Here is a 26,835-nt window from a genome sequence, read left to right on the forward strand (position 1 = left end):
CGTGAGGGCGGCTCAGCTCGAGAGTAACGGCGCTCCCGTGTGGGCCGCCTGGCTCAAGGGAAACGGCGCTCCCATGAGGGCGGCCTGGCGCGGGGCTGAGACGCTCATGTGAGGGCGCTAGAACGGTGCTCCGGTGGTTGAGACGGCGTTCTGGTGGCGGCGGCCTGAGTCCGGGGTTCGGCCGCGGGCCAGTGGACGACGTCGTCAACAGCTGCGTCCGCTGGACTGGAGGGCGGCAGCTTTGACCACCCCGGGCTGCGGAGTTTGAACCGGCCTGTTCGCGGAGCTCGGTGAGCCACGGGACTGATTTACCATCGCCCGGTGGGGTATCGCCACAGTGCAGAGGGAGAAGAGGAGGGAAGAGACTGCAGCCCTAAGATTTTTTTGCCTCCATCACAGTGAGGAGGTGCTTGGTGGACTCACTGCGGTGGATGTTAATTTGTGTTTACTGTCTGTTTTATTGCTTATTATTGTATGTATGGCTGCAGGTAACGACATTTCGTTCAGACTGTAAGGAATGACAAATAAAGGATCTAATCTAATCTAATCTGTGGTTCCCTCCTACGTATTCCTTTACTAGGCCTCTTTCACTGTGGTTTCACCACACACCTGAGTGTCCAGTACGACCAAGGAGGTTGGTGTCCAGTAGAAAGTCCATCATGTACATGTGAGCTGACCTGGTTCAGTGCAATAACAATGATGGACACATGGGAATGGGATTGTGGTGGAGGAGGAGGTGGGAGAGTGAAAATACAGAGTAATTGACCTTGTGGAGAGTGAGTGTTAAAGAGGAGAGGATGAGAAAGAGTGAAAAAACAAGAAACATGGAATAGTGTTCGACACTTTAGAAACAGACATGGATCCTGTTTCCAAATTTGCAACAAGTCTCATTCACAAATCACCTTTGTGCTGATCGGACATAAAGTTTGCATCCTAGTATTCAATCTCCTTCATTGTCTTTCTCCTCCCTGTCCATTATAGTTCCATATCATTCGGTAGATACAGTACACTGCATCTATCTTTTGCTCAGCATCTATGCAAAGGGAGACAGAGTAAATACATAATGATAGAAGGGGGTGAGACACAAATGGTGGGGTTACTCAGCGGGTCAAGCAGCATCCCTGGAGAACATGGGGAGTTCCCATAGACCTTGTGCCAAGCGTTCGGCTAAACGGTGGCTGAGTCTATGTTTGGTTTTGCCAATGTACAGGAGGCCACGTTGGGAAAACAATATTCAGTCGGTGAGGTTAGAGGAGGTGCGTGTGAACCTCTGTCGCACCGAGAAGGACTGTTGGGTCCCTGGATGGAAGCGAGAGAGGAGGTACAAGGACAGGTGTTTCACCTCCTGCGATTGAGGGAGGAAGTACCTGGGGAGGGGTGTTTTGGGTGCATCTACACTAGTCCCACCTGCCTGTGCTTGGCCCATATCCCTCTAAACTTGTCCTATCCATGTACCTGTCTCATTGTTTCTTAAACGCTGCTCTCGTACCTGTTTCAACGACCTCTTCCGGCAGCTCGTTCCAAACACTCATCAACCTTTGTGTAAAAAATTTACCCCTCAGGGTCCTATTAAATATTTCCATATTGAATGCCCCTCATCATAAACCTGTGCCCTCTGGTTCTTGATTCCCCTACGTTGGACAAGCTGTGCGTTTACCTAATGTATTCCTCTCATGACTTTGTATATTCTTATGATTTTGTTCCCTTTGGCTTTTTAGCCTCCATTAAGCTATAGCCTGCCTCTAATGCACTCTATGGGCCCTTTTAGACATCTTTTAATTTTGTCTCCTTTTTAGTCTGCCTACCTCTCTACAGAGTACTAGAGGGGGCAGTGCAGAGTACTAGAGGGGAACAGTACAGAGTACTAGAGGAGGCAGTGCAGAGTACTAGAGGGGGCAGTGCAGAGTACTAGAGGGGGCAGTGCAGAGTACTAGAGGGGGCAGTGCAGAGTACTAGAGGGGGCAGTGCAGAGTACTAGAGGGGGCAGTGCAGAGTACTAGAGGGGGCAGTGCAGAGTACTAGAGGGGGCAGTGCAGAGTACTAGAGGGGGCAGTGCAGAGTACTAGAGGGGGCAGTACAGAGTACTAGAGTGGGCAGTGCAGAGTACTAGAGGGGAACAATACAGAGCAATAGGAGTAAGTACAGAGCAATAGAGGGGTAGTACAGAGCAACAAAGATGTGGAGTACAGAGCAACAGTAGGGGGTAGTGTAGGATGATAGATAGGTACAGGCGCATGCAGGTTGAGTGTAGAGTAATAGAAAGCAACAGTACTAAAGGTACAATATAGAGGAATAGGGAGGTACATCATGGAAACAGACCCTTTGACCCCACGGCCATGAATCTCACGTTATTTTCCACACATTCTCATCCATTCACCATTCTCCCTCACACTCAGCACAATTTACCGTGGGCAGTTAACCTACTAACCAACAAGTCTGTGGGAAATTGGAAGAAACCGGAGCACCTGGAGGATTCCCAAGTGGTCATAGGAGACTGCACAATCTCTACACAGACAGCACCCAAACTCAATGTTGAACTTGGGTGAGATAGCGGTTCTACCAGCTGTGCCACTAAAGTTCCAAAGTGGGCCAATGATGCTTCAATGTAAGTCCCAGTGCAGAAACTAGACTGTTAATAATCCAGTAGTGGTTTATCCTATAGCTGCTCCTTCTCTGGACACTTGTGTCCATAGCTGTTTCAGAGATTATTGGCTGGGATTTATGCAGGTTTTACATTCTCTATATGTGTAGAAATGAACTGCAGATGCTGATTTAAACCAAAGATAGACACAAAAAGCTGGAGTGACTCAGCAGTTCAGGCATCATCTTTGGAGAAAACAAATAGATGACATTTCGGGTCGAGACCCTTCTTCAGGCTGAGAGTCAGGGGGACCCTCATCTCTACCCAAAACACCACCTATTTTCTCCAGGGATGTTGTCTGACCCGCTGAGTTACTCCAGCTTTTTGTGTTTATATTCTCTATATATTGTTAACAACTATGTTCATTACCATTGCAGCCAGCAGCTGAATGTGAACCCAACACTCATGCCGTGCATGTCACAGGAGGGGAACAATGACCTCTTCATTCCACAACAGATGTTGATTTGTTTATTTTGTTTATTTTGCATGTTTTTCCCTATCATTTGCCTGTTGTGCCTCCACAAAGCTCAGGTATCACTCAGTCCAGAAGCCCGTGAGCAAGGCAGTCAACAAACTTTCACTGAGCCTGACGTCTCTCACAGCAGATTGTCCCCGAGACTGAGGAGGTTGCAGGTGGCCCCATCTCCCTCCATCTACAGTAGGACACTGGAGACTTGGGTAAGAAGACAGCTCCAATTACTCAGGCTTTTCCCTTGTTCATTGACATGGTTATGTGTGTGCGTGTGTGTTTACGTGTGTTTGCCTATGTGTGAGCGTGCTGTGCTGCATGTACAATAGACTTTGTGGATTGGGAAGACTGAAGAGAAAAGTGGAAGAACGGAAAGCAATTAAACACTTTGGGGAGTGTTGTCGAGCAGAGGGATCTAGCAGTGCAGGTGCAAGATTCCTGAAACATTGAGTCGCAGGAAGATAAGGTGGTCAAAAAAGTTGTTGCCACATTTGCCTTCACCAGTCAGAGTATTGAGTACAGAAGTTTGGTGGTCATGTTACTGTTGTGTAAATCATTGGTGAGGTCACATTTAGAATATTGTGTTCAGTTTTGGTCACATTGATATTGGAATGATGTTGTCAAGCTGGAAAGGGTGCAGAGAAGGTTTACGAGGATGTTGCCTAGGACTCAAGGGCCACTGCTATAGGGATAGGTTGAGCAGGCTCGGACTTTGTTCCTTTGAGCACAGGAAGATGAGGGGATGCCTCAAAGGAGACATTGGACAGGTATATGGATTAGATAGGTTTAGAGGGAAGTGAGCCAAGCGCGGGCATGTGGGACTACTGTAGATGCGGCATGTTAGTCAGTGTGGGCAAGATGAGCCACATGTTTCCACGCACCATGACTCTATGACTCTGTGACTCTGTGATATAGACAATGTCCATGGCTTTGCACTCATTTACGTCTTAGTTACATGTTAAAAAAAACTCAGATTTGTGCAAAATATCCCTAATCAGCCCCTACCTCACCAAATGCTTACATACAGTATGTTATCCCTCAGAGGACTCTCCAGTAACTTGCCTACCACAGATGTTAGGCTCACTGGTCTACAGTTCTCAGGCTTTTCCTTGCAACTCTTGTTAAATAGAACCAAGACATTAGCCTCCCTCCAGTATACCAGCACCTCACCTGCATTGAATGCTGAATTGTATATATCAGCCAGGGCACCTGCAATTCTTTCTCTAGCATCTCATGGTGTCCTTGGATATATCTGATCATGCCTGGGAGATTTACTTCTTAAATATGCTCCTTAGTTCCCCTAACTCCTCCAGGATTACACTTGATCCAAGATGCCTATACCTGTCCCATGCCATCTTATTTTTCCTGACCAGCCTCAGTTTTTCTTGTCATCCAAGATTCCTTACTCCCACTGGCCTTGCCCTTCAATTAGTTTAGTTTAGAGATACAGCACGGAAACATGCCGTTCCGTACACTGAGTCCGCACCACCCAGCGATCCCCGCACACTAATGAAGGTATAAATTCTGTACAGACAGCACCCGTAGTCGGGATTGAACCCAGGTCTCTGGCGCTGTAAGGCAGCAACTCTACTGCTGTGCCACTGTGCCACTGGAACATGCGTGCCCTGAACTATTATCATCACACTTTTAAAAGCATCCCACACTCCTTTTCCCACAAACAACCGGCTCCAATAAATTTGAGCAAATTCCTGTGTCATCCCATCAAAATTCCCTCAATTCAGAATTCTAACTCATGAGCCAAACCTGTATGCTAAATAAATATTTCACTGTTCCTGGTATATGTAGTAATAAAAAAACCATTAAACCATGTTAAAGCTAATAGACCAAGGGTTGTTAATCCCAAAAGCCTCATCCACAGACAATTCAGTCTCTTGCCCATCTCAATTTCCCAAAAGTAGATCCAGATTTTCCCTCTCCCTTGCAGAGCCCTCTACATACTGCCTGAGGAATCTCTCCTGAACACATTTCACACATCAAGAGCTGCCAAGAAACACTAAACCTGGAAGATATGAGACTCCTCCTTGCAGGCAATTATAAGCTGCAACAGTAATTTACAAAATAAACGTTGCCAGGATCTGGTATTGGGGAAGAAAAATATGAAGTTGGTATATCTCTTTTTGTGTGTTTTTTTACGATAGAGCAATTGTTTCCCTTTCTTTCTTTCTTTCTTTCTTTCTTTCTTTCTTTCTTTCTTTCTTTCTTTCTTTCTTTTTTTTTCTTTCTTTCTTTCTTTTTCTTTCTTTCTTTCTTTCTTTTTTTCTTTCTTTTTTCTTTCTTTCTTTCTTTCTTTCTTTCTTCTTTTTCTTTCTTTCTTTCTTTCTTTCTCTTTCTTTCTTTCTTTCTTTCTTTCTTTCTTTTCTTTCTTTTTTTCTTTCTTTCTTTCTTTTTTTTTTTCTTTCTTTTCTTTTTTTTTCTTTCTTTTTTTCTTTCTTTTCCTAAGGTCTATTTCTTAACTTTCTTCTCTAACTCTTTCTCTAATGGGCTTTTTTTTACAACACTCTCTCGCACTATCACAACTCTTTCTCACTTTCTTTACTTCCTTTATTTCTATCTTTATTAAAGCTAAAAAAATGAAGCGGTACAACAAATGTAATAATATATATGTTGCTTGTACTACTGTAACTAATAAATAAAAATATTTTAATAAATAAATAAATAAATAAATAAATAAGCTGCCAAGTTTTGTCGGAGCATTTCAGTATTCTTGTACCTGAAAATCAGTATTTTGCTGAGGAAATCAGTAATTTTACATGGTGCCATATAGATGAAAAAAATGTTTATTTTAAATGTGCGGTCATACCCATGTACGTTCACAGCCTAAAGTTGTAGGGAAACTTTCTCTATTTGATCTTATTTGATTGTGCGCGGGTTGATTGCATTCATCGAAAAAGGGTGGACCACCTGAAGATTGCAATCTTCCACCCCATGTAAGAGCACAAGAATGCGTAACTTTGCTACCAATTAAAATGTCTTCTATGCACCTCACTTGACCGTGCATTCATTGCCATCTCTTTGTATATTGCTGTTTGAACGGCTGCTTCCTTTTTTTTAGTACCAGATGATGATCCTTCCCATTTTGGAAATCCTCCATCCCCTCTCTCTCCTCTCCCTCCTTCTCACTCCTTTCTCTCTAATTCTTTCTTCTCCTTTCTTTTCCCCCCTTTCCTCTCTCTTTTCCTTTTCTGAGGCCTCCTCCATTTTCTCCTGTTTCTCCCTCCTCCTCTTTCCCTCCCTCTTCCCTCCCATCCCTCCTCCTCTCCCTCTCCCCTTCCCTCCCTCTCTCCATCCTTTCCTCCCTCCTCCCCCCCTCTCTCCTCTCTTCCCCTCGGCTCCCCCCCTCCCCCTCCTCCCCTCTCTCCTCTCTCCTCCTCTCTCCCTCCCCTCCCCTTTCCCTCTCTCCTTCCTTTTTCCTCTACCTCTCTCTCCCTCTCTCTCCCTCCATCTCTCCCTCTCTCCCTCCATCTCACCCTCTCTCTCTCTCCCCTCTCCCTCTCTCTCTCCCCTCTCTCTCCCTCCCTCCCTCCCTCTCTCTCCTCTCCCCCTTCCACCCCTCCCTCCTCTCTCTCCCAGAGATGCCAGGTTTTGTCAGAGCAAATCAGTATTCTAGTACCTGAAAATCGGTATTAGGGCGAGGAAATCAGTATTTTTATCAGTATTTTTTGCGGTGCCATTATGTTGAATAAAATGTGTTTTTTTTATGCGCGTTCCTACCCATGTAAGAGCACAAGAATGCATAACTTTGCTACCAATTGGCATGTCATCCATGCACCTCACTTGACAGTGCATTCATTGCCATCTCTTTGTATATTTCTGTTTGAACGGCTGCTTCCTGCTTTTAGCACCAGATGATGCAGTAGGAGCCATTTTGGATTCCCCCCTCTACGCTCTCCCTCCCTCACCCTCACTCTCCCTCTCTCCTCTCTTCTCTCTCTCTCTCCTCTCTCTCTCCCTCTCCCTCTCTCCTCCCTCTTCCTCTCTCTCCCTCTCTCTCCTCCCTCTCCCCGCCTCCTCTCCCTCTCCTTCTCCCTCCCTCGCTCCCTCCCTTCTCCCTTCCCTTCCCTCCCTCCCCTCTCTCCCCTCCCTCCTCCCCTCCCTCCCCTCTCCCTCTCCCCTTTCCCCTCTCCCTCCCTCCCTCACCCTCCAAATCCTCCCTCCCCCCCTCCTCCCCTCCTCCCTCCCTCCCTCCCTCTCTCTCTCCACCCCTCCCTCCCTCTCTCTGCCCTCCCTCCTCCCTCTCTCCCCCCTTTCTCTGCCCTCCATAACCCTCCCTCCCTCTCTCTCCCTCCTCTTCCATCCTCCCTCCCTCCCCTCCCATTGCCTCCCCCCTCCCTCTAAATTATCTCTCTCCCTCCCCCTCCCTCTCACCTCTCTCCTCACCCCCCACTTCACCCTCCTCTCCCCCTCTCTCCCCCCCTCTCCCCCCCTCTCCTCCTTCCCCCCCTCCCTTATCCTCTCTCCCTTCTTCTCCCCCTCCCCTCCCCTCGTTCCCCCTCTCTCCCCTCTCTCCTATGCCCCCCCCCTCTCCTCCCCCCTCCCTTCCCTCCCTTTCCCTCCCCTCCCTCTCTGTCTCCTTCTCTCCTCCTCTCCCTCTCCTCCCCTCCTCTTCCCTCTCCCTCCCTCCCCCTCTCCCTCCTCCCCTTTTCCTCCCTCTCTCCTCTCCCCTCTCCTCTCCCTCCTCCTTCTCCTCTCCCTCCCCTCCTTCCCTCCTCTCCCTCTCCCCCCCCTCCATCCTCTCCTCCCTCTCTCCTCCCCTCCCTCTCTCCCCTCCTTCTCTCCAACTCTCTCCACCCCTCCCTCTCTCCCCCTTGAGCCCACCCACCGTTCTGTAAAATTAAGGCCAATCCCAATGTAACTGCAATCCCACTGGCAACCTTTCACCACTAGGCTTATCCAGAATTCCACCACTGCCTGAAAAATAATCAAAGGCTCAACTTCCACTGAGAAAGAGAATTCCAAAGACTCATTGTTATACGAGATTTGTCCTGAACAGTCTGTGCCCCATAGATCTATGGCCATAGTGTTATGTGTAAAGCACATAGCGCTATGTTTAAAGCCCACAGTGCTCCAGACGGTTGTGCTATATTTAGAACCCACAGCACTCCAGCCGACTGCTCTTCATTTAAATTCCCGTGCGTTAAACTGACAGCGCTCTGTTTAAACTTGGAGCGTGACAGGCAGCGACTCTGGAGAGAAGGAATGAGAGATGTTTCTGGTCGAGACCCTTCTTCAGACTGAACTGAACTCCGTATTTAAAATCCGTATTTAACAACACAAAATCCTACATCAGTATTCTTATCTCATTTCCGTACAAAATACGGAAAATCCGTACTACTTGGCAGCTCTGCATATCCCAACCTGTCCAAGCCCTTGGCAACATGTCCCAGCCATAAAGCAACTCCCCCTCCTCTTTTACCCCCACCTCTATCTCTCCTACAGCACCTGTACCCTGGAAATTTGAGCTGTCAGTCACATCATGGTGTGACGGTGGCGTAGCGGTAGAGTTGCTGCCTTACAATGCCAGATCCGGGTTCGATCCTGACTACGGGTGGGCTCTGTGTGGAGTGTGTACGTTTTCCCCATGAACGCATAAGTTTTCTAATATTATCTGAATGGTGGCTGATTAGGAAAAGGGGAGATGCAACGAGACCTGGGTGTCATGGTACACCAGTCATTGAAAGTAGGCATGCAGGTGCAGCAGGCAGTGAAGAAAGCAAATGATATGTTAGCATTCATAGCAAAAGGATTTGAGTTTCGGAGCAGGGAGGTTCTACTGCAGTTGTACAGGATCTTGGTGAGACCACACCTGGAGTATTGCGTACAGCTTTGGTCTCCTAATCTGAGGAAAGACATTCTTGCCATAGAGGGAGTACTGAGAAGGTTCACCAGACTGATTCTTGGGATGTCAGGACTTTCATATGACGAAAGACTCGATAAACTCGGCTTGTACTCGCTGGAATTTAGAAAATTGAGGGGAGATCTTATAGAAACTTACAAAATTCTTAAGTGGTTGGACAGGCTAGATGCAGGAAGATTATTCCCGGTGTTGGGGAAGTCCAGAACTAGGGGCCCTTGTGGCTAAAGGGATCAGGGGGTATGGAGAGAAGGCAGGGATGCAATACTGAGTTGGATGATCAGCCATGATCATATTGAATGGCGGTGCAGGCTCGAAGGATCGAATAGCCACTCCTGCACCTAATTTCCATGTTTCTATGTCCCTCAGCCAGGTTTCCGTAATAGCTACAACATCCCAGTCTCACCTACCTGTCCACGTCCTGAGTTCATCCGCCTTACCAATCTCAGCTCTGTGTGGGGTCCCAGTGATGGAGAGAGAGGGATCTCACCTCTGTGTGTGGTCCCAGTGATGGAGAGAGAGGGATCTCTCCACGAGTGGTGTCCCTTTCAGGGGAAGAGGCCGATCTGTGTCTATGTGAGGGAATGAGCTATTTTGCGTACTATTGATGTTTGTTCCAGAATACAGCTTCCTGGACATCGAGTATCTCCTTTATCTCCAGTTTTAATTCCCTGTTTTCATTTCCAGAATGTCACCTGGTGAAATGAAGATTCTGCTGCTGATTCTGGGTTGTCTGAGTGAGTATTTAACAACAAGAGTGTGACGGGGGTAAACTGTGGTGCTGTATATCATTAGTGGATGCTGGTTATGTATCGTCTGTGTGAAAAACATCATCTAAACCATCCTCAGTGGCACAACAGTAGAATTGCTGCCTTACAGCACCAGAGAGCGGGGTTCGATCCTGACCACAGGTGCTGTCTGTATGGAGTTTGTACGCTCTCCCTGTGACCACGTGGGTTTTCTCAGGGTGTTCCACTTTCCTCCCACATTCCAAAGACATGCAGGTTTGCAGGATAACTGGCTTCTGTAAAAAGTGTCCCTCTGTGTGTAGAATAGAACATGTGTACGGGTGATCGCTAATCAGCGCGGACTCTGTCGGCTGAAGGGCTACGCCGTTTTCCACATTGTATCTCTAAACTAAACTAAACAAAACCGTGAATGAACTAGTCTGCACCATCCTCCGGAGTTGAGAATTCTGGGGTTTCACTGCCCTCTATGAGAGGAAGTTCCTGTGCAGTTTTAAATGACTGCTCTCTTATCTTGTAACTATGTCCTCTTATTCGAGCCTCTGCCACTCATAGAGCTCTAGAGTTGGACAGCATAGAAAGTAGAGAGTAGAGGGGTGGAGGGGGAATAAATGGGTAGACAGGGAGGGGGGGTGGGGGGGGGAATGGAGAGTGGGGGAGGGGGAGAGGGGGAGGTGGGTCGTTCGCTCACGACTGCACTCCCGCCCTCCAGTCGCCGTGCTTCACGCACACAGTCCCGGCTCCCCCCCTCTCTCTCCCCGGGGACACGCGGTGAACAATACACGGAGGGCTGGGCCGGGGGGTTGGAGCAACGTTTACAAACATTGGCCTCAGCTCACACCCGTCGGCCTGGACCCCAGCCACCGCACCCGCTCCCGCACCCATCCCCTCCTTCTCTCGTTCCCTTCTTCCCTCTCTCCCTTCTCTCCTTCCCTTCCTCCCTCTCTCTTTTCTCTTCTCTTATTCGCTCCATCCCTTCTTTCTTTCCTTCCCTCCCTCCTTTACTTCCCTCCCTTCTGTCCTTCCTCCCTTCTCTCACTCCCACCCTCCCTTCCCTCCCTTCCCTCCCTTCCCTCCCTCCATCCCTCCCTTTTCTCGCCCTCACACACACACACACACACACACACACACACACACACACACACACACACACACACACACACACACACACACACACACACACACACACACACACACACACACACACACACACACACACACACACACACACACACACACACACACACACACACACACACACACACACACACACACACACACACACACACCTAAGTTAGGATGGGGTAGACGTCCAAAGGGCCGGATGGGGCTGAAGCCTAAAATTTAATGTATGGACCAGTTTTTCGCCAATAGTTATTGGTTTTCCAGGATTTCTAGTGAATTAAATTACTTTTATTCATTTCACAGTCACTAAAACAAGTGGTATTGTAACTATGTACTTTTCAGAGATGCTCCATACATTTTGTTTGTTACTTATAGGCTTACATGTATGCAATTTTATATTAAAATATAGCTTAGATCTGTTTGGTCCATTAAGTCGTGGACACGTTTTAAGCGCACATTTTGATTAATTTCCATTCTACCATAGATTTAAAGTCTATAATAGACTTTAATTATATTTCTATGAATCTATAGACCTTGGCAGGGAACCTGGGGCTCATCAAAATTGGGCCCAATTGGACCCCGCACCTCCGAAGGCCGGCCCTGAGGCAGGAGTAGGCCATTCGGCCCTTCGAGCCAGCACCGCCATTCAATGTAATCATGGATGTTCATCCCCAATCAGTACCCGTTCCTACATTTTCCCCATATCCCTTTGACTCCACTATCTGTAAGAGCCTGATCTAGCTCTCTCTTGTAAGTATCCAGAGAACCGGCCTCTGAGGCAAAGAATTCCACATAAAGTGGGAATAGGGAGCTGGGGAATGGAACTGATCTTATTGCACCCCTGGGGGTTAATCATGGGCATTATGGCTGGAATGGTCGGCTAGTGTCGTGTGGTCAGTGAATGTTCATCTGAGGTGATGCCCTTTATTCCACCACATAGAATGAAAGAGCACACCTAGATTCCAGAACAGCAGAAATGGGAAAATTCAGAATCCATGAATAATGAAATACAATAAAAGTCCGATAATCCGCCATCCCACTAGTTGGAAATACTGATGATTCAGCATCTTGCTCTAAGGATGTTGATAGCTGTCCTTCCATCCACCTACAAGGAATCCTGTTCCCAGAGCTCGCTCCCACTAACTGGGATCCCTGTTCTCAGAGCTTCTTCTTTCCCCTCATCAACACCACAGTTCCCAGAATTCTCTGCCTCACACTCATCAACACCTCCCGTTCCCATAGCTTCCTCCCACTCACAGAGACCCCCGTTCCCAGAGCTCTCTCCCGTTACTGGGAACCTGGATCTGGTACTCCATCTCTCTCACTGGGACCCTGGATTTGACGCTTCTTCCCATTCACTGAGACGCTGTATACCACACTCCCGCCCCCACGCCAGGATCCGGTACCATGCTCACTCCCACTCTCCCGGACCCAGTGACTCAACCTGACCTCGTCTGCTGTGTGTGTGGAATTTTCCCGTTCTCCTGGTTACTGCATGGGTTTCCCTGGTGTTCCAATCTCCTCCCACGTATCCAAGATTGTGGAATATTAATCAGCAGCTGCAAAAGGTCCCACAGTGTGGGGGTAATGGCAATCGATGTGCAGGTGTCAGAAAATGACCAAGTTGCAGCGATACATGGTAGTGAGGAGAGGGTGAAGGGGACTGAGTGGATCAATCACTGGCATGAAGCTGATGGGTCACAAGGTCATTGTTGGGGCAATCAGTACATGGTGGGAGAGAGATGAAGCTGAGTTTAGAGACGTGGGATTGGTCCCAGTGTTTATCCGGGCCATGGTGTCATTGGTCAGGGAGTGAACGGGAGATTATTGGTGCTCGGGGTTGGTGACGGTGGAGATACAGATGAGGGAGGCGGGGAACAAGAGGCTGAGGACATGAGCTGAACTTGACATTAACACCCAACATCACTCCGTCCCTCAACCACAGACTCAGCCTCGGTGACAGAGTCTGCACTCGGTGACCCGTGCGTGACCCACACCGTCCTGGATCAGCCCTGGAGGAGCACGGATTGTTCCAACACTGAGTGCAGCGCTGGGACATGGATGGATGATAGAAATCTTGCAGCGGGATGGTACAGATTCAACAGGTAACGTGAGGACTCTGATGGAGAATGTGAACAGGACAATGAGGGGTGTGTGAGGGGGAAATGTAGGGAGACCAGATCATCAGTTGCTGCAATAGGACGGGCGTCAGTACAGAGAATGGGGAGATCCCACATTGTGGAGAGAGAACAGGGGAAGATGGAATGGGAGAGAAAACAACATTGGATTCCATGGAATGTTGAACAAGGATGGGGTGCGGACATTAATGGCCTCGATTCCCGGTCTCTCTCTGGGTGAACAAACCCCCTCAGTTCAGGGGCTGAATCTCTGATTGTTGTTTCAGTTCCGGTGGATGGAAGATTACGGAGACTGTCGTTCCAGCGAATCACTGCTCCGGGAAGTACACAGGCTGGTTAGTCGGTAGGTTCAGAGTTTACAATAGATGGTCTCAGTTATTGTTGGGGAGGGTCAGACTGATGACCCAGATCTCTCCAAAGGGCCCCTCACACGGACACGGAACCCAAACTCCCTGAGCAGTGGCGTAGGGTGGGTTTGGAGCGTCTGGGGCAGTTTAAAGTTTTGCGCCTCCTCATTAGGGGGGGGGGGGGGGCGGGGGCGGGGCGGGGGGGGGGGGGGGGGGAAAAGGCGGTGGCGGGGCAGGGGCAGTGGGTAGAGGCGGGGGCGGGGCGTGGGGGCAGAGGCGGGGGCGGGGGCGGGGCAGAGGCGGAGCAGAGGCGGGGGGCGGGGGGGGGGGGGCAGCGGGGGGTGCAGAGGCGGGGGGCAGGGGCGGGGTGGGGGAGGCAGAGGCAGCGGCGGGTGGGACAGCGGCAGCGGCGACCAGAACTCGGAGCTGTGGCGGCAGTAGCGGCGGCCTGGCCCGCGCTGTTTTTATACTCACAGCTCCAGGTAACCCCTCCTCGCTCCAACGACTCCCCGGGCCTCTTAATTTTATTTAAAACATTTATTCAACAATTTTTTTGCGCCCCTAAAAATTTAGCGCCCGGGGCAACCGCCCAACTGGCCCCCCCACGCTACGCCACTGTCCCTGAGAGGTTCCCCCACAGTCACTCAGACCGCCCTCCGGCCCTGGATCCTCACGGATTTTGGTGGGGAAGCTCCAGCTTCCTGGTGTTTGCTGACAGTCGGACTACGGAACCGATCCACCCGCTGTCCGTGCACCGGATCAGAGCCGGAGCAGTTTCAGTGGAGGGGCAGCTCACAGGGAGCTGGGTCCATCTCGGGATACCCACAGTTCACCAATGAAGTGGAGAAATTAACATTGAACACAAAGTAGATCATTATATTTAAGTGCTGGAGTAACTTAGCGGGTCAGGCAGCATCCCTAGAGAACACAGATTGGTGACGTTTTGGGTCGGGATCCTTCTTCAGACTGATTGCAGTTGGGCTGGGAAGAAAGCTGCAAGAGAGAATCGGCAGGACCATGCATGGCACATCACAAGTGAACGGAGGCTGAGGGGGAATCTGATGGGGGAGATTGATGGCTAAAGGCCAGAGTTGTGAAGCTAGAGGAAGGAATGTAGGTGGAAGGGGAGAGCAGAGGTAGGTGCAAGGCCAATAGAGAATATGGGGTAGGGGTGAAGAAAGAAAGGAATGTGTGCTGTATGGGCGGGGAAGGTGCTGGTGCTTCCATCAGGTTACCTCCAGTTGGAGAATTCAATGTTCATACCATTGGGTTGTTGGCTACACAAGTGGAATATAAAGTGATATTCCTCAAGTTTGTGTATGACCTGACTCTGGCAATGAAGGAGGCTCAATATAGAAAGGTCAGTATGGGAATGGGAAGGGGAGTTAAAGTGGTCAGCAACCGGGAGTTGCCATTGGCCTTGATGGACTGAGCACATGTGTTTGGTCAAATGGCCATCGTGTCTAGGCTTGGGTCTCACCGATCTACAGGATGCAACATCAGGAACACCGGGTGCAGTAGACGAGGTTGGAAGAGGTGTGTGTGAACCTCTGTCTCACCTGGATGGACTGCTGGGGTCCCTGGATGGAGGCGATGGAGGAGGTATAGGGACAGGTGTTGCATCTCCTGCAGTTGCAGGGACCTGGGGCGGGTGTGGTATGGGTGTCATAGAGTCATTCATGCCGAACCTGCTATGCCTTCTCAGGAAGTAGAGGCGTTGAGGGTCGATGCTTCAATATGGGTGCTCAATATGGAGGTTGACGGTGATATTGACTCTTTGAGGAATTTGAAATTATCAACCATCTCTAATAAGCGAGTTCGGTATTCTGAAAAACGCAAGGAATCATGGGATTTGTCAAAGGTCACTCATGATAAACACTCTCGGCAACCGTGCTGCTACATGCACACAGACCTACACCTCATCCACAGCCAGGATCGAACCAGGGTCCCCGGTGCCGCAAGCGCAGCAGAACAGCCACTGGCCAGTCCCTGTCCCCTCGCGAGTGCCCCACCCCCGTCTGGGGGCGGCCGGAGACATCTGGTGCGACCGCGGACCGACAGGAGTCAAACGGGAGCGGCGGCCCAGGCCCACAGCCGGCACGTAGAAGAAGCGGCAACTCCAGCCCAACTCCACCCGTCCCGCCCCAAGCGACCGCCCCAGACCGACTGGACACTGCCTGTCGCAGCAATGGCCCAGGCCCACAGCCAGTGCGGAGAAGAAGCGGCAACTCCACAGCTGCGGCCAGTGTCCCGTAAATCCAGGGCCGTCAGTCAACCCAGCGGGATAGGCAGAGCTGAGCTGGACACATCCTCCCCCCTCCTGACCAGGCCCAGGCCCAACCCCGACCATGGGCGAAATGCAGGTCTGCACCCATGCAGTAGCACAGCCGCCGAGAGTGTTGATCGTGAGTGACCCATGACCTGGGCATGCGCAGTCGGAATATTGAACTCATTTATTCGGCACGTTCAATGCAAATTGCGGCATGTTTACCACTTTACTTCCTGATGTTTATTACCATCTCCTTTGTCTTGCTGACATTTTGAGAAGTGTTGTGGTCACAACACCAGGACACAAGATTTTTGATCTTCTTCCTGTACTCCGTCTCATCAGATAGCCCCAATAAAGTCATCAACACAGCGGGTAAAGGGTTTGGGGTCATAGAGTGATACAGCATGGAAACAGGCCCTTTAGCCCAACTTGTCCACACTGGCCAACATGTCCCAGCTACACTAGTCCCACCTGCCCGCGTTTGGTCTATATCCCTCCAAACCTGTCCTACCCATATACCTGTCTAACTGTTTCGTAAATGTTGGGATAATCCCAGCCTCAAGTTCCTCCTCTGGCAGCTTGTTCCATACACTCACCACCCTTTGTGTGAAACAGGTACCCCTCAGATACTTATTAAATGTTTTCCCCTTCACCTTAAACAATGACATCTGGTCCTCGATTCATCTACTCTAGACACGAGACTACCTGATCTATTCCATCATGATTTTATATCCCTCTATAAGATAATTCCTGTTCTTCCTGTGCTCCATGGAATAGAATCTCAGCCTACACAACCCTCCCTATAGCTCAAGTCCTCTATTGCAGGCAACATCCTTGTATATCTTCTCTCTACTCTTTACAGGGTTGGTGTACTAGGGGACCGAGGATCTAGTGGGAGGGAGGAACTGAAGGAAATCCACATTAATTAGGAAATGGTGTTAGGTAAATTGTTGGGACTGAAGGCTGATAAATCCCCAGGGCCTGATGGTCTGCGTCCCAGAGTACTCAAGGAGGTGGCCTTAGAAATCGTGGATGTATTGGAGATCATTTTCCAACGTTCTCTCGACTTTGGATCAGTTCCTGTGGACTGGAAAGTAGCAAATGTAACTCCACTTTTTAAGATAGGAGGGAGAGAGAACATTGAGAATTATAGACCAGTTAGACTTACATCGATGGTGAAGATGCTTGTGATGATTATTAAAACTGTTATAGCAGCGCATTTGGAAAGCAGTGACAGGATCAGTCAAAGTCAGCATTCATTTATGAAGGGGAAATCATGATTGACTAATCTACTGGATGTTTTTGAGGATGTAACAAGTAGAATGGATGAGGGAGAGCCAGTGGATGTGGTGTATCTGGACTTTCAAAAAGGCCTTGGACAAGGTCCCACACAAGAGATTAGTGTGCAAAATTAGAGCACAAGGTATTGGGGTAGGCTATCGACATGGATAGAGAACTCGTTGGCAGACAGGAAGCAAAGGGTAGGGATTAAAGGGTCCTTTTCAGAATGGCAAGCAGAGACTGGTGGGGTGCCGCAAGGCTCGATGGTGGGACTCCAGTGATTTACAATATATTTTGGTTTCCTAATTTGAGGAAGGACATTATTGCTATTGAGGGAGTGCAGCGTAGGTTCACCAGGTTAATTCCCGGGATGGCGGGACTGACGTATGATGAAAGAATAGAATATTTATTACATGTCATTTGAACCTCAGTGAGGCTCAAACGAAACTCCGTTTCCACAGCCATACAAACAAAGACAATTCCTACAAAACATACAAACAATTCAATTTACACAAACATCCATCACAGTGAACCCACTGTGATGGAAGGCAAAGTCTTTTCTCTCCCCTGTTCTCCATTTCTCTCTCGATGTCGAAGCCCCAGGCGGGCGATGATAAGTCCCACGGCCATTTGAGGCTGCGCCGGGAGATGTATGGCCCCACTCCTGGTCTAAATGTCACAAAGTTGGAGCCCCCGGCGGGCGCTGGACTGTCCCACGGCCATGAAGCCGCGCCAGGCGGTGTACGGCCCCGCTCCGGGTCATTCCAACCCCGTGACATGAGCTAGAGAAGTCGCGTTGTGGGAGCTCCGGGAAGTGGTCTCTCCACCCGGACCCGCGAGCTCCCGATGTCCCGACAGTCCACCGGACCTGCGGCTGCAGCTGGAGCCTCCGAGCCCCGGAGTCGAGTCGCAGCAACGAGCCACCACCGCTCCCCACGCTCCGAGGCCGGCCAGCCGCACGATGAGTCCGCAGCTCCACAGGCTCCGTGACTGGAGCCCCCAGGTCGTTCAGGTTGGAGGCCACTCCACGGTGCTAGGCCTCAACGACAACGGAGACCCGACAGGAAAAAGTCGGGTCTCACGTGCAGGGAAGAGATTTAAAAAAGTTTAACTAGACACTTAACTAGACAAAAAATAAAACAAGACAGGCAGGCTGAAGGGGCCACTGCAACACTGGGTCATGCAGCCACTCGAATGGGTCGACTGGGCTTGTATGCACTGGAATTTAGAAAGATGAGAGGGAATCTTATAGAACCATATAAATGATTGGACAGGCTAGATGCAGGAAAAATAATCCCGATGTTGGGGGAATCCAGAACCAGGGGTCACAGTTTAAAAATAACGGGTAGGCCATTTAGGGCTGAGATGAGTAAACATTTTTTCACCCAGAGAGTTGTGAATCTGTGGAATTCTCTGCCATAGAAGGCAGTGGTGGCCAATTCACTGGATGTTTTCAAGAGAGACTTAGATTTAGCTCTTAGGGCAAAAGGAAACAAGGGCTATTGGAAAAAAGCAGGAACGGGGTTCTGATTTTAGATGATCAGCCATGACCATATTAAATGGTGGTGCTGGCTCGAAGGGCTGAATGGCCTACTCCTGCTCCTATTTTTCTTTGTTGCTATATGCATTGTACGCCTGGAACGAGGATTGTTCGAGTTAACTGAACAAAAGGCAGGCATTGCTGAGACCCATGTGAGTGCCCATGGTTACACCTTTAACGGAGAAGATCAGAGCAGTCTAGAGAGAAGATATTGAGGATGAGAACAAGTTCCACCAGGCCAAGCAGAGTGTTTGTAGACAGAAATTGATTGGGTGCCTGTTCTAGGAAGAACTTGGATGGTTCCAGGTGGGGATGGTGGGGTAGAGGGACAGGACACAAACTAGAGGAACAGCACCTCACACCTTATGTAGCTTACAACCCAACGGTATGAACATTAGATTTTCCAACTTTAGATAACCTCGTGCAACTGTCCTCCCTGCCCCCCCCCCCCCTTTCACCCCCATACAACCCACCCCACTTTGTTTTCCCCTCTCCCCTCTCCTCCACTGAGCCCCTACTGGCCTTGCAACTATTTCTCCCCATCCACCTCCACCTACATTCCTGTCGCCAGCTTCATAATTCACAACTCTTTAATCCTTTCCTTTCACACGTTGGTTTAGCGCCAGAGACCCGGGTTAATCCTGATTACGGGTGCTGTCTGTACGTTGTACCTTCTCCCCGTGACCTGCGTGAGTTTTCTCCGGGAACTCCCTCACTCCAAAGACGTACAGGCTTGTAGGTTAATTGGAATGGTATATTTGTAAATTGTCCCTTGTGTGTGCAGGATAGTGTTAGTGTGCGGGGATCGCTGGTCGGCGCTGACTCGGTTGGCCAAAAGGGCCTGGTTTCTTGCTGTATCTCTAAACTAAACTAAACCTTTTAGGTCTTCATATCTGGCCTTTGTGCAACCATCTGCCGATCAAAAATCTTTTTGCCTGTTACTTGCTAGCTTCGTTCTGCTTCTCCTCTCTTCCAGCTTTGTGTCCCTGCAATCAGTCTGTAGAAAGGTCCTGATCCGAGACATTACCTATCCATGTTCTCCATGGATACTGCCTGACTTACTCCAGCATTTTATGTCCCTTTGTGTATTAAACAGCTACTGCACTTTCCACAGTGTCAACGAGGGCGGGACTTCAGTTGTCAGCACCCATCAGTTTCCAGTCCAGTCCCAGCACCCCAGGGTGTCAGCACCAGGAGCCACTCTCAGGGAGCAGGGGCAGCAGTGGGGAGTGTGCAGGGCTGGCTCTAGGATGTGCGGGGCACAATTGGGAACAATTTTGGTGAGCCCCAGGTTCCCAGCCAAGGTCTCTAGAATCATAAAAATACAAATGAAGTCTATTATAGACTTTATATCTTTATGGTAGAATGGAAAGTAATCAAAATGTGCGCTTATAAAGTGCCTGCGAGTTAATGGACCAAATAGATCAAAGCTATATTTTAAAATAAAATTGTATACATGTAAGCAGTATGGAGTAAATGAGGTGCTTGAGGAGTATAAGGAATGTAAAAAGAATCTTAAGAAATAAATTAGAAAGGTTAAAAGAAGATATGAGGTTGCTTTGGCAAGTCAGGTGAAATTAAATCCAAAGGGTTTCTACAGCTATATTAATAGCAAAAGGATAACGAGGGATAAAATTGGTCCATTAGAGAGACATTAGTGGACAGCTATCTGTAGAGCCAAAAGAGATGGGGGAGATATTGAACAATTTCTTTTCTTCGGTATTCACCAAGGAGAAGGATATTGAATTATGTGAGGTAAGGGAAACAAGTCGAGTAGCTATGGATACTATGAGATTCAAAGAAAAAGTAGTACTGACACTTTTGAAAAATATAAAAGTGGATAAGTCTCCAGGTTCTGGCAGGATATTCCCTAGGACATTGAGGGAAGTTAGTGTAGAAATAGGAGGGGCTATGACAGAAATATTTCAAATGTCATTAGAAATGGGAATAGTGCCCAAGGAGTGGTGTACTGCGCATGTTGTTCCATTGTATAAAAAGGGTTCTAAGAGTACACCTACCATTTATAGACCTGTTAGTTTGACTTCAGTGGTGGGAAAATTAATGGAAAAGATACTTAGAGATAATATATATAAGCATCTGAATAAACAGGGTCTGATTAGGAACAGTCAACATGGATTTGTGCCTGGAAGGTCATGTTTGACTAATCTTCTGGAACTTTTGAAGGGGTTACTAGGGAAATTGATGATCGTAAAGCAGTGGATGTTGTCTATATGGACGTCAGTAAGGTCTTTGACAAGGTTCCTCATGGAAGGTTGGTTAAGAAGGTTCAATTGTTGGGTATAAATGCAGGAGTGGCAAGATGGATTCAACAGTGCCTGAATGGGAGACGCCAGAGAGTAATGGTGGATGGTTGTTCGTCAGCTTGGAGGCCAGTGACTAGTGGGGTGCCACCGGGATCTGTGTTCGGTCCACTGTTGTTTGTCATGTACATCAATGATCTGGATGACGGTGTGGTAAATTGGATTAGTAAGTATGCTGCTGATACTAAGTTAGGGGGTGTTGTGGATAATGAAGTAGATTACCAAAGTCTACAGAGAGATTTATGCCAGTTGGAAGAATGGGATAAAAGATGGTAGATGGAGTTTAATGCTGATAAGTGTGATGTGCTACATCTTGGCAGGACAAATCAAAATAGAACGTATATGATAAATGGTAGCGAATTGAGGAATGCAGTTGAACAGAGGTATCTAGGAATAACTGTGCATAATTCCCTGAAAGTGGAATCTCATGTAGATAGGGTGGTAAAGAAAGCTTTTGGTGTGCTGGCCTTTATAAATCAGAGCATTGAGTATAGATGTTGGGATGTAATGTTAAAATTGTACAAGGCATTGGTGAGGCCAATTCTGCAGTATGGTGTACAATTTTGGTCGCCCAATTATAGGAAGGATGACAACAAAATAGAAAGAGTACAGACGAGATTTACTAGAATGTTGCCTGGGTTTCAGCAACTAAGTTACAGAGAAAGGTTGAATAAGTTAGGTCTTTATTCTTTGGAGCGCAGAAGGTTATGGGGGGACTTGATAGAGGTCTTTAAAATGATGAGAGGGATAGACAGAGTTGACGTGGACAAGCTTTTCCCATTGAGAGTAGGGAAGATTCAAACAAGAGGACATGACTTCAGAATTAAGGACAGAAGTTTAGGGGTAACATGAGGGGGAACATCTTTACTCAGAGAGTGGTAGCTGTGTGGAATGAGCCTCCAGTGGAAGTGGTGGAGGCAGGTGCGATTTGATCATTTAAAAATAAATTGGATAGGTATATGGATGAGAAAGGAATGGAGGGTTATGGTCTGAGAGCAGGCAGACTAGGGGGAAATAATTGTTCGGCACGGACTTGTAGGGCCGAGATGGGCTGTTTCCATGCTGTAATTGTTATATGGTTATATGGTTATATTGTAAGCCTACAAGTAGCAAACAAAATGTGCAGATCACCTATGAAAAGTAGAGTTACAATACCACTTGTTTTAGTGACTGTGAAATGAATAAAAGTAATTGAATTAACTAGATCCTGGAAAACCAATAAGTATTGGTGAAAAACCAGACATTAAATTTTGGGCTTCAACCCCATCCGGCCCTTTGGACCTCCACCCCATCTAAACTTTGGGGAGGGGAAGGGGGAGGGTGTGTGTGTGTGTGTGTGTGTGTGTGTGTGTGTGTGTGTGTGTGTGTGTGTGTGTGTGTGTGTGTGTGTGTGTGTGTGTGTGTGTGTGTGTGTGTGTGTGTGTGTGTGTGTGTGTGTGTGTGTGTGTGTGTGTGCGTGTGTGTGTGTGTGTGTGTGTGTGTGTTCACCGCGTCTCCACGGGAAGAGAGAGGGGTGGAGCTGGGGCTGTATGCGTGGAGCATGGCGACCGGAGGGGTGGGAGCTCTTCTCCGGGACCATGAGGGAACGACCCGCCTCAGGTGTTTGTTCATGGGAAGTAATTCGAAGAACAACGGTAGGAAGTGACCACTACCCGATAGAAATAGTAGTAGGAGTGAGTTTAGAGGAGTATAATACAGAGAGAATACAGAAGTGGTCTTTTAGTGGTGCTGATTGGGAGAAGTTTAAGATTATTAGTGATCAAGAAATGGAGAAAATTGCTATTTATGAAGATGTGGATAATTTAAATATTTCTGTTTGTGAAGCCATTTTAGAGGCAGCAACGAAGTCCATTAAAAAGAAAGGAGGTAAGCACAACAAGAAGAGTGTACCATGGTGGACTAAGGAGAGTGACAAAGCAATTAAGTGTCGAAATAAAGCTTTTAAAATTTTGAAAAGAAATCACAATTTTCAGAATCTTATTGAATACAAAAGCTTGCAAGCAAGTGTAAGAAGAGTAATAAAAAATGCAAAGAGGGAATTTTGGAGGACATTTTGTAACTCAGTGGGAAGGGAGACAAAAGTAGGTCAAGTTTGGGGAATGATAAGGAGAATGAAAGGAATTAAAAGAGAATACAAATATCCAATCCTAACTGACGGTGAAATTACAGCAGTGAAAGATGAAGAGAAAGCAGAGATGTTGGCAAAATCTTTTGCTAAAATTCACTGTTCAGACAATGTTAGTGACGAAGGAAGAAAAGGAAAAGAAAATACTATAGCAGAGAATATACAGTTAATACGATATGACGAAGACACTAACGATGTTCTTAACAAACCATTCACAAAGACAGAATTCAATCGAGCTCTTAGAAAAACCAAGATGTCAGCACCAGGTAAAGATCAGATTTGTTACACCATGTTAAACCATCTCAGTGAAACATCCAAGGATTTTTTGTTAGAATTTTATAATAAAGTGTGGGAGGGTGGGAAATTACCGCAAAGCTGGAAGGAGGCAGTAGTAATCTCAATAGGAAAACCAGGTAAAGATCTGACAAACCCAGGGAATTATAGGCCTATTGCGTTAACATCCAACATATGTAAAGTAATGGGTAAATGAAAGGTTAATATATTATGTAGAAAATAAAGGATATTTATCCAATTACCAGAGTGGTTTCAGGAAGGGGAGAAACACCATGGCTCCAGCTATATGTTTAGAACATGAAATTAGGAGAGCACAAATTAACAGAGAAAGTGTAGTAGCTGTATTTTTTGATATTGAGAAAGCATATGATATGATGTGGGGAGAAGGGTTATTAGTGAAACTAGGTAAATTGGGGATTAAAGGTCGTATATTTAAATGGATTAAGGATTTTTTATTTGGGAGGTCAATACAAGTACGAGTTGGAAATCAATACTCAGGAATATTACATATTGAAAATGGAACACCTCAAGGGAGCATAATAAGTCCTTTACTATTTTTAGTAATGATAAATGATGTATATGAAGAAATTGTAAATGAAATGGGAGTTTCATTGTTTGCGGATGATGGAGCAATCTGGAAAAGGGGGAGAAATGTGAAGTTTATTGTGCAGAAACTACAGAGGGCTATAATAAAGGTACAAGAGTGGTCATATAAATGGGGATTCAAATTTTCTGTGGAAAAGACAAAGATAATGTTTTTTACTAGGAAGAAAATTGATAGTGAGGTAAAACTAAAATTATATAACCAGGAATTGGAGAGAGTAAAATACTATACATTTTTAGGTTTATGGTTTGATGAGAGGATTACATGGATGGTTCATATTCAGAAAGTAGTGGACAAATGTAAGAAGATACTTAATGTAATGAGATGTTTAGTTGGATGTGATTGGGGGGCAGATAGAACAGCTTTGAAGGCTATATACACTGGGTTAATTAGATCTGTGTTAGATTATGGTTGTGTGGTGTATGGGTCCGCATCAAGTACTTCTCTTAAGAAAATAGACAACATTCAATACCAGGCATTGAGAATATGTACAGGTGCAATAAAAACAACTCCAACAGCAGCATTACAGGTTGAAATGGGGGAGATGCCTCTAGAGATGAGAAGGACACAGCTTTCATTGAATTACTGGATTAACCTACAGGGCCACAGTCAAGAACACCCAGTACAAGTTACTGTCAAACCATGCTGGGAAAAGGAGAGAAGGGAAACAAAAAGTTTTGGATGGACAGTGACCCAGAGAGCAATACAAATTAGCATAGCCCAATTAAATGTGGTTCCAACGGTTCCATTACCTTCGATTCCACCTTGGATACTTCCAGATGCAACAGTAGACTTTACAATATTAGAACAGAAAAACAAGGATAAACAGCATATGTATAATTCAGTCATCATACAGGAATACATTGACAGATACTACAGTTTTGTCCAAATTTATACAGATGCATCAAAAGATTCAGTAGATAAAGTAGGAGTAGCATTTATTGTACCAGAATTTCAAATCAAAGTAGGGAAGAGGATCAATAATGAGGTCTCAGTATACACAGGTGAAATGATTGCAATATTGTTAGCAGTACAGTGGGTCGAGGATACTAGGCCTTTAAGGACAGTTATTTGTTCAGATTCAAGTTTAGCAATAAAGAGTTTACAGCACAGTCATTCAGACAATAGACCAGACATTTTGATAGAAATACAACAAACACTATTCAGAATTCAAATGATGGGGCTTACAGTCATATTTTTATGGGTACCAGCACACATTGGCATTAGAGGAAATGAAATGGCAGATAAGGTAGCAAAAGAGGTAACAAAAAGAAGTAAGATTGATTTAAGTATTAACATAGGTAAAACTGAAATCAAAGACATTATTAAGCAAAGACTGAAGGAAAGATGGCAAAAGCAATGGGAGGAAGAGCGGAAAGGACGGTGGTTCTACAGAGTCCAGAGGAAAGTGGGAAAGATGAGATGTGCAGGAAAGAACAGAGAAGAGGAGACAGTGATTTCAAGAATTAGATTTGGACACACTGGTCTGAACAGTACACTTTTTGTAATGGGCAAGCATAATACAGGCAGATGTGAATACTGTGGGCAAGAGGAAACGATAGAGCATGTCATTGTACATTGTGAGAGGTATGAGGAGGAGAGAGAACGGATGAGTGAGCAGTTCAGAAAAGAAGGAATACAATTTGATTTGGTAGATATTTTGCAAGGGAGTTCAAATAAGTGCTATCAAATCCTGATGCTTTTTCTTAGGGTAACCAATTTGTTCGGAAGGATATAGGTTATTAGAATATGTAATGGTGTTGTTTGATCTACACTCCATGCCAGTTGGTGGCGGTAATGCACCAAAAAAGTTGTTTGCCAACCGCCAAAAAACACTATATAGAAGAAGAAGAAGACGAAGAACGACCCGCCTCCCCCTCTCCCCCTTCTCCATTCCCCCTCACTTCACCCTTCCCGTCTACCGATTTCTTCTACCTCCACCCCTCTTCTCTCTATCCACCCCTCTCTCCCCCCATCCCCCCGGGGTAGATCCACGCGAAGATCCTAGAGCAGAGCTGGATTACTCTAGCGCAGGCCCCCTTCGGCGCGTGGCCCAATTGGGAGCAATTGGTCCAATTGGCTTAAGGGCGGCCCTGGGATTGTGGGTGGGGAGGGTGAGGGCAGCAGCTCACTGCTGATAGAGGCAGGTTAGACCCGACCCTGGCTTGTGATCACTGCCTGCTCCACATTCACATTCCCCGCCGCACTGTGGCACCGGGCACCGTTTACAATGTTTATCATCCTCGTTCCAGGTTCCCATCCCAGCGTGGGAGATGGTGAGGTGACCAGGACAGTCTGTTTCAATGATGGCAATTACATCTGCTACTGGAACCGGGAGATCAGGGTGAAGAACTGCACCGGTTACTATGTGTATCAGCTGTGGCCGACACCCAAAACCAGCGCTGTGTATTGTACAGGTAGGTCTCCGCTCCCCAGTGACACGGGCTGTTGGGGTTGTGGAGATATTCTGGGATGTCCTGAGTCACCGACACACACAGTGGGCTGCGTGTTCAGGTCAGCTCTGCCATTGGCCAGTGATCACCTCGCTCCTCTCCCCCTTCCCCCACTCTGACTTGTGACCCCACTAGGTCAGACCACCCCATCGATTCCCCCCACTCCCCCTCGCCCCTGGACCCATGCCTCCATTGTACCTTCCCCGTCTCCCATGGACCTGTTGTGCCCCACTCCCCACCACCACACCCTCCCCCTGCCCTCCAAACTCGCCCTTCATCCTCCATCATCCCCCACTGATCGTGGACCCAGCCCTCGTATTCCCCCAGCCCTCCATGCTCCACATCCCCTCGCCCAGTTCCCATCAACAGGTCCTCGGCCTGGACCTGTTCCCCCTCACCCCTCTCCCCCCGGGTCTGTCCCTCCTCGTCTCCGTCTCACACCCGGACCCATCACTCCTCTCCTTGCCCCCAACCCATTTCCCTGCTCCTTTCCCCTGGACCATCCCTCACCCCCTCACCACTGCACTCCACTCAATCCCCGTGCACCATCCCTTCCCCACTCAACACAAATCTGTCCCTTGCCCACGGTGTCCTTGCGCTCCCCCCCTCG

The 26,835-nt window shown here is 47.6% G+C and overlaps 1 protein-coding gene across 1 annotated transcript; it reads left to right on the forward strand.

The window, feature by feature from the left end:
* On the forward strand, positions 1-26,344 carry LOC129710941 (pancreatic secretory granule membrane major glycoprotein GP2-like). Its single transcript, XM_055658247.1, has 5 exons — positions 1-3,319; positions 9,670-9,719; positions 12,799-12,958; positions 13,258-13,334; positions 26,025-26,344. Exons 2-5 carry the CDS (start codon positions 9,671-9,673, stop codon positions 26,342-26,344), a joined length of 606 nt encoding a protein of 201 aa, XP_055514222.1. The 5' UTR covers positions 1-3,319; position 9,670.
* The last annotated feature ends 491 nt before the right edge of the window (positions 26,345-26,835 follow it).

Source organism: Leucoraja erinacea, chromosome 29, assembly GCF_028641065.1.
Source record: "Leucoraja erinacea ecotype New England chromosome 29, Leri_hhj_1, whole genome shotgun sequence".
Classification (NCBI taxonomy): domain Eukaryota; kingdom Metazoa; phylum Chordata; class Chondrichthyes; order Rajiformes; family Rajidae; genus Leucoraja; species Leucoraja erinaceus.

Coding starts and splice junctions, on each gene's coding strand:
- LOC129710941 (XM_055658247.1), top strand. CDS start 9,671: ATGTCACCTGGTGAAATGAAGATTCTGCTGCTGATTCTGGGTTGTCTG. Junction 9,720..12,798: donor GCTGATTCTGGGTTGTCTGA/GTGAGTATTTAA, acceptor CCTCAACCACAG/ACTCAGCCTCGGTGACAGAG. Junction 13,335..26,024: donor GTACACAGGCTGGTTAGTCG/GTAGGTTCAGAG, acceptor TCCTCGTTCCAG/GTTCCCATCCCAGCGTGGGA.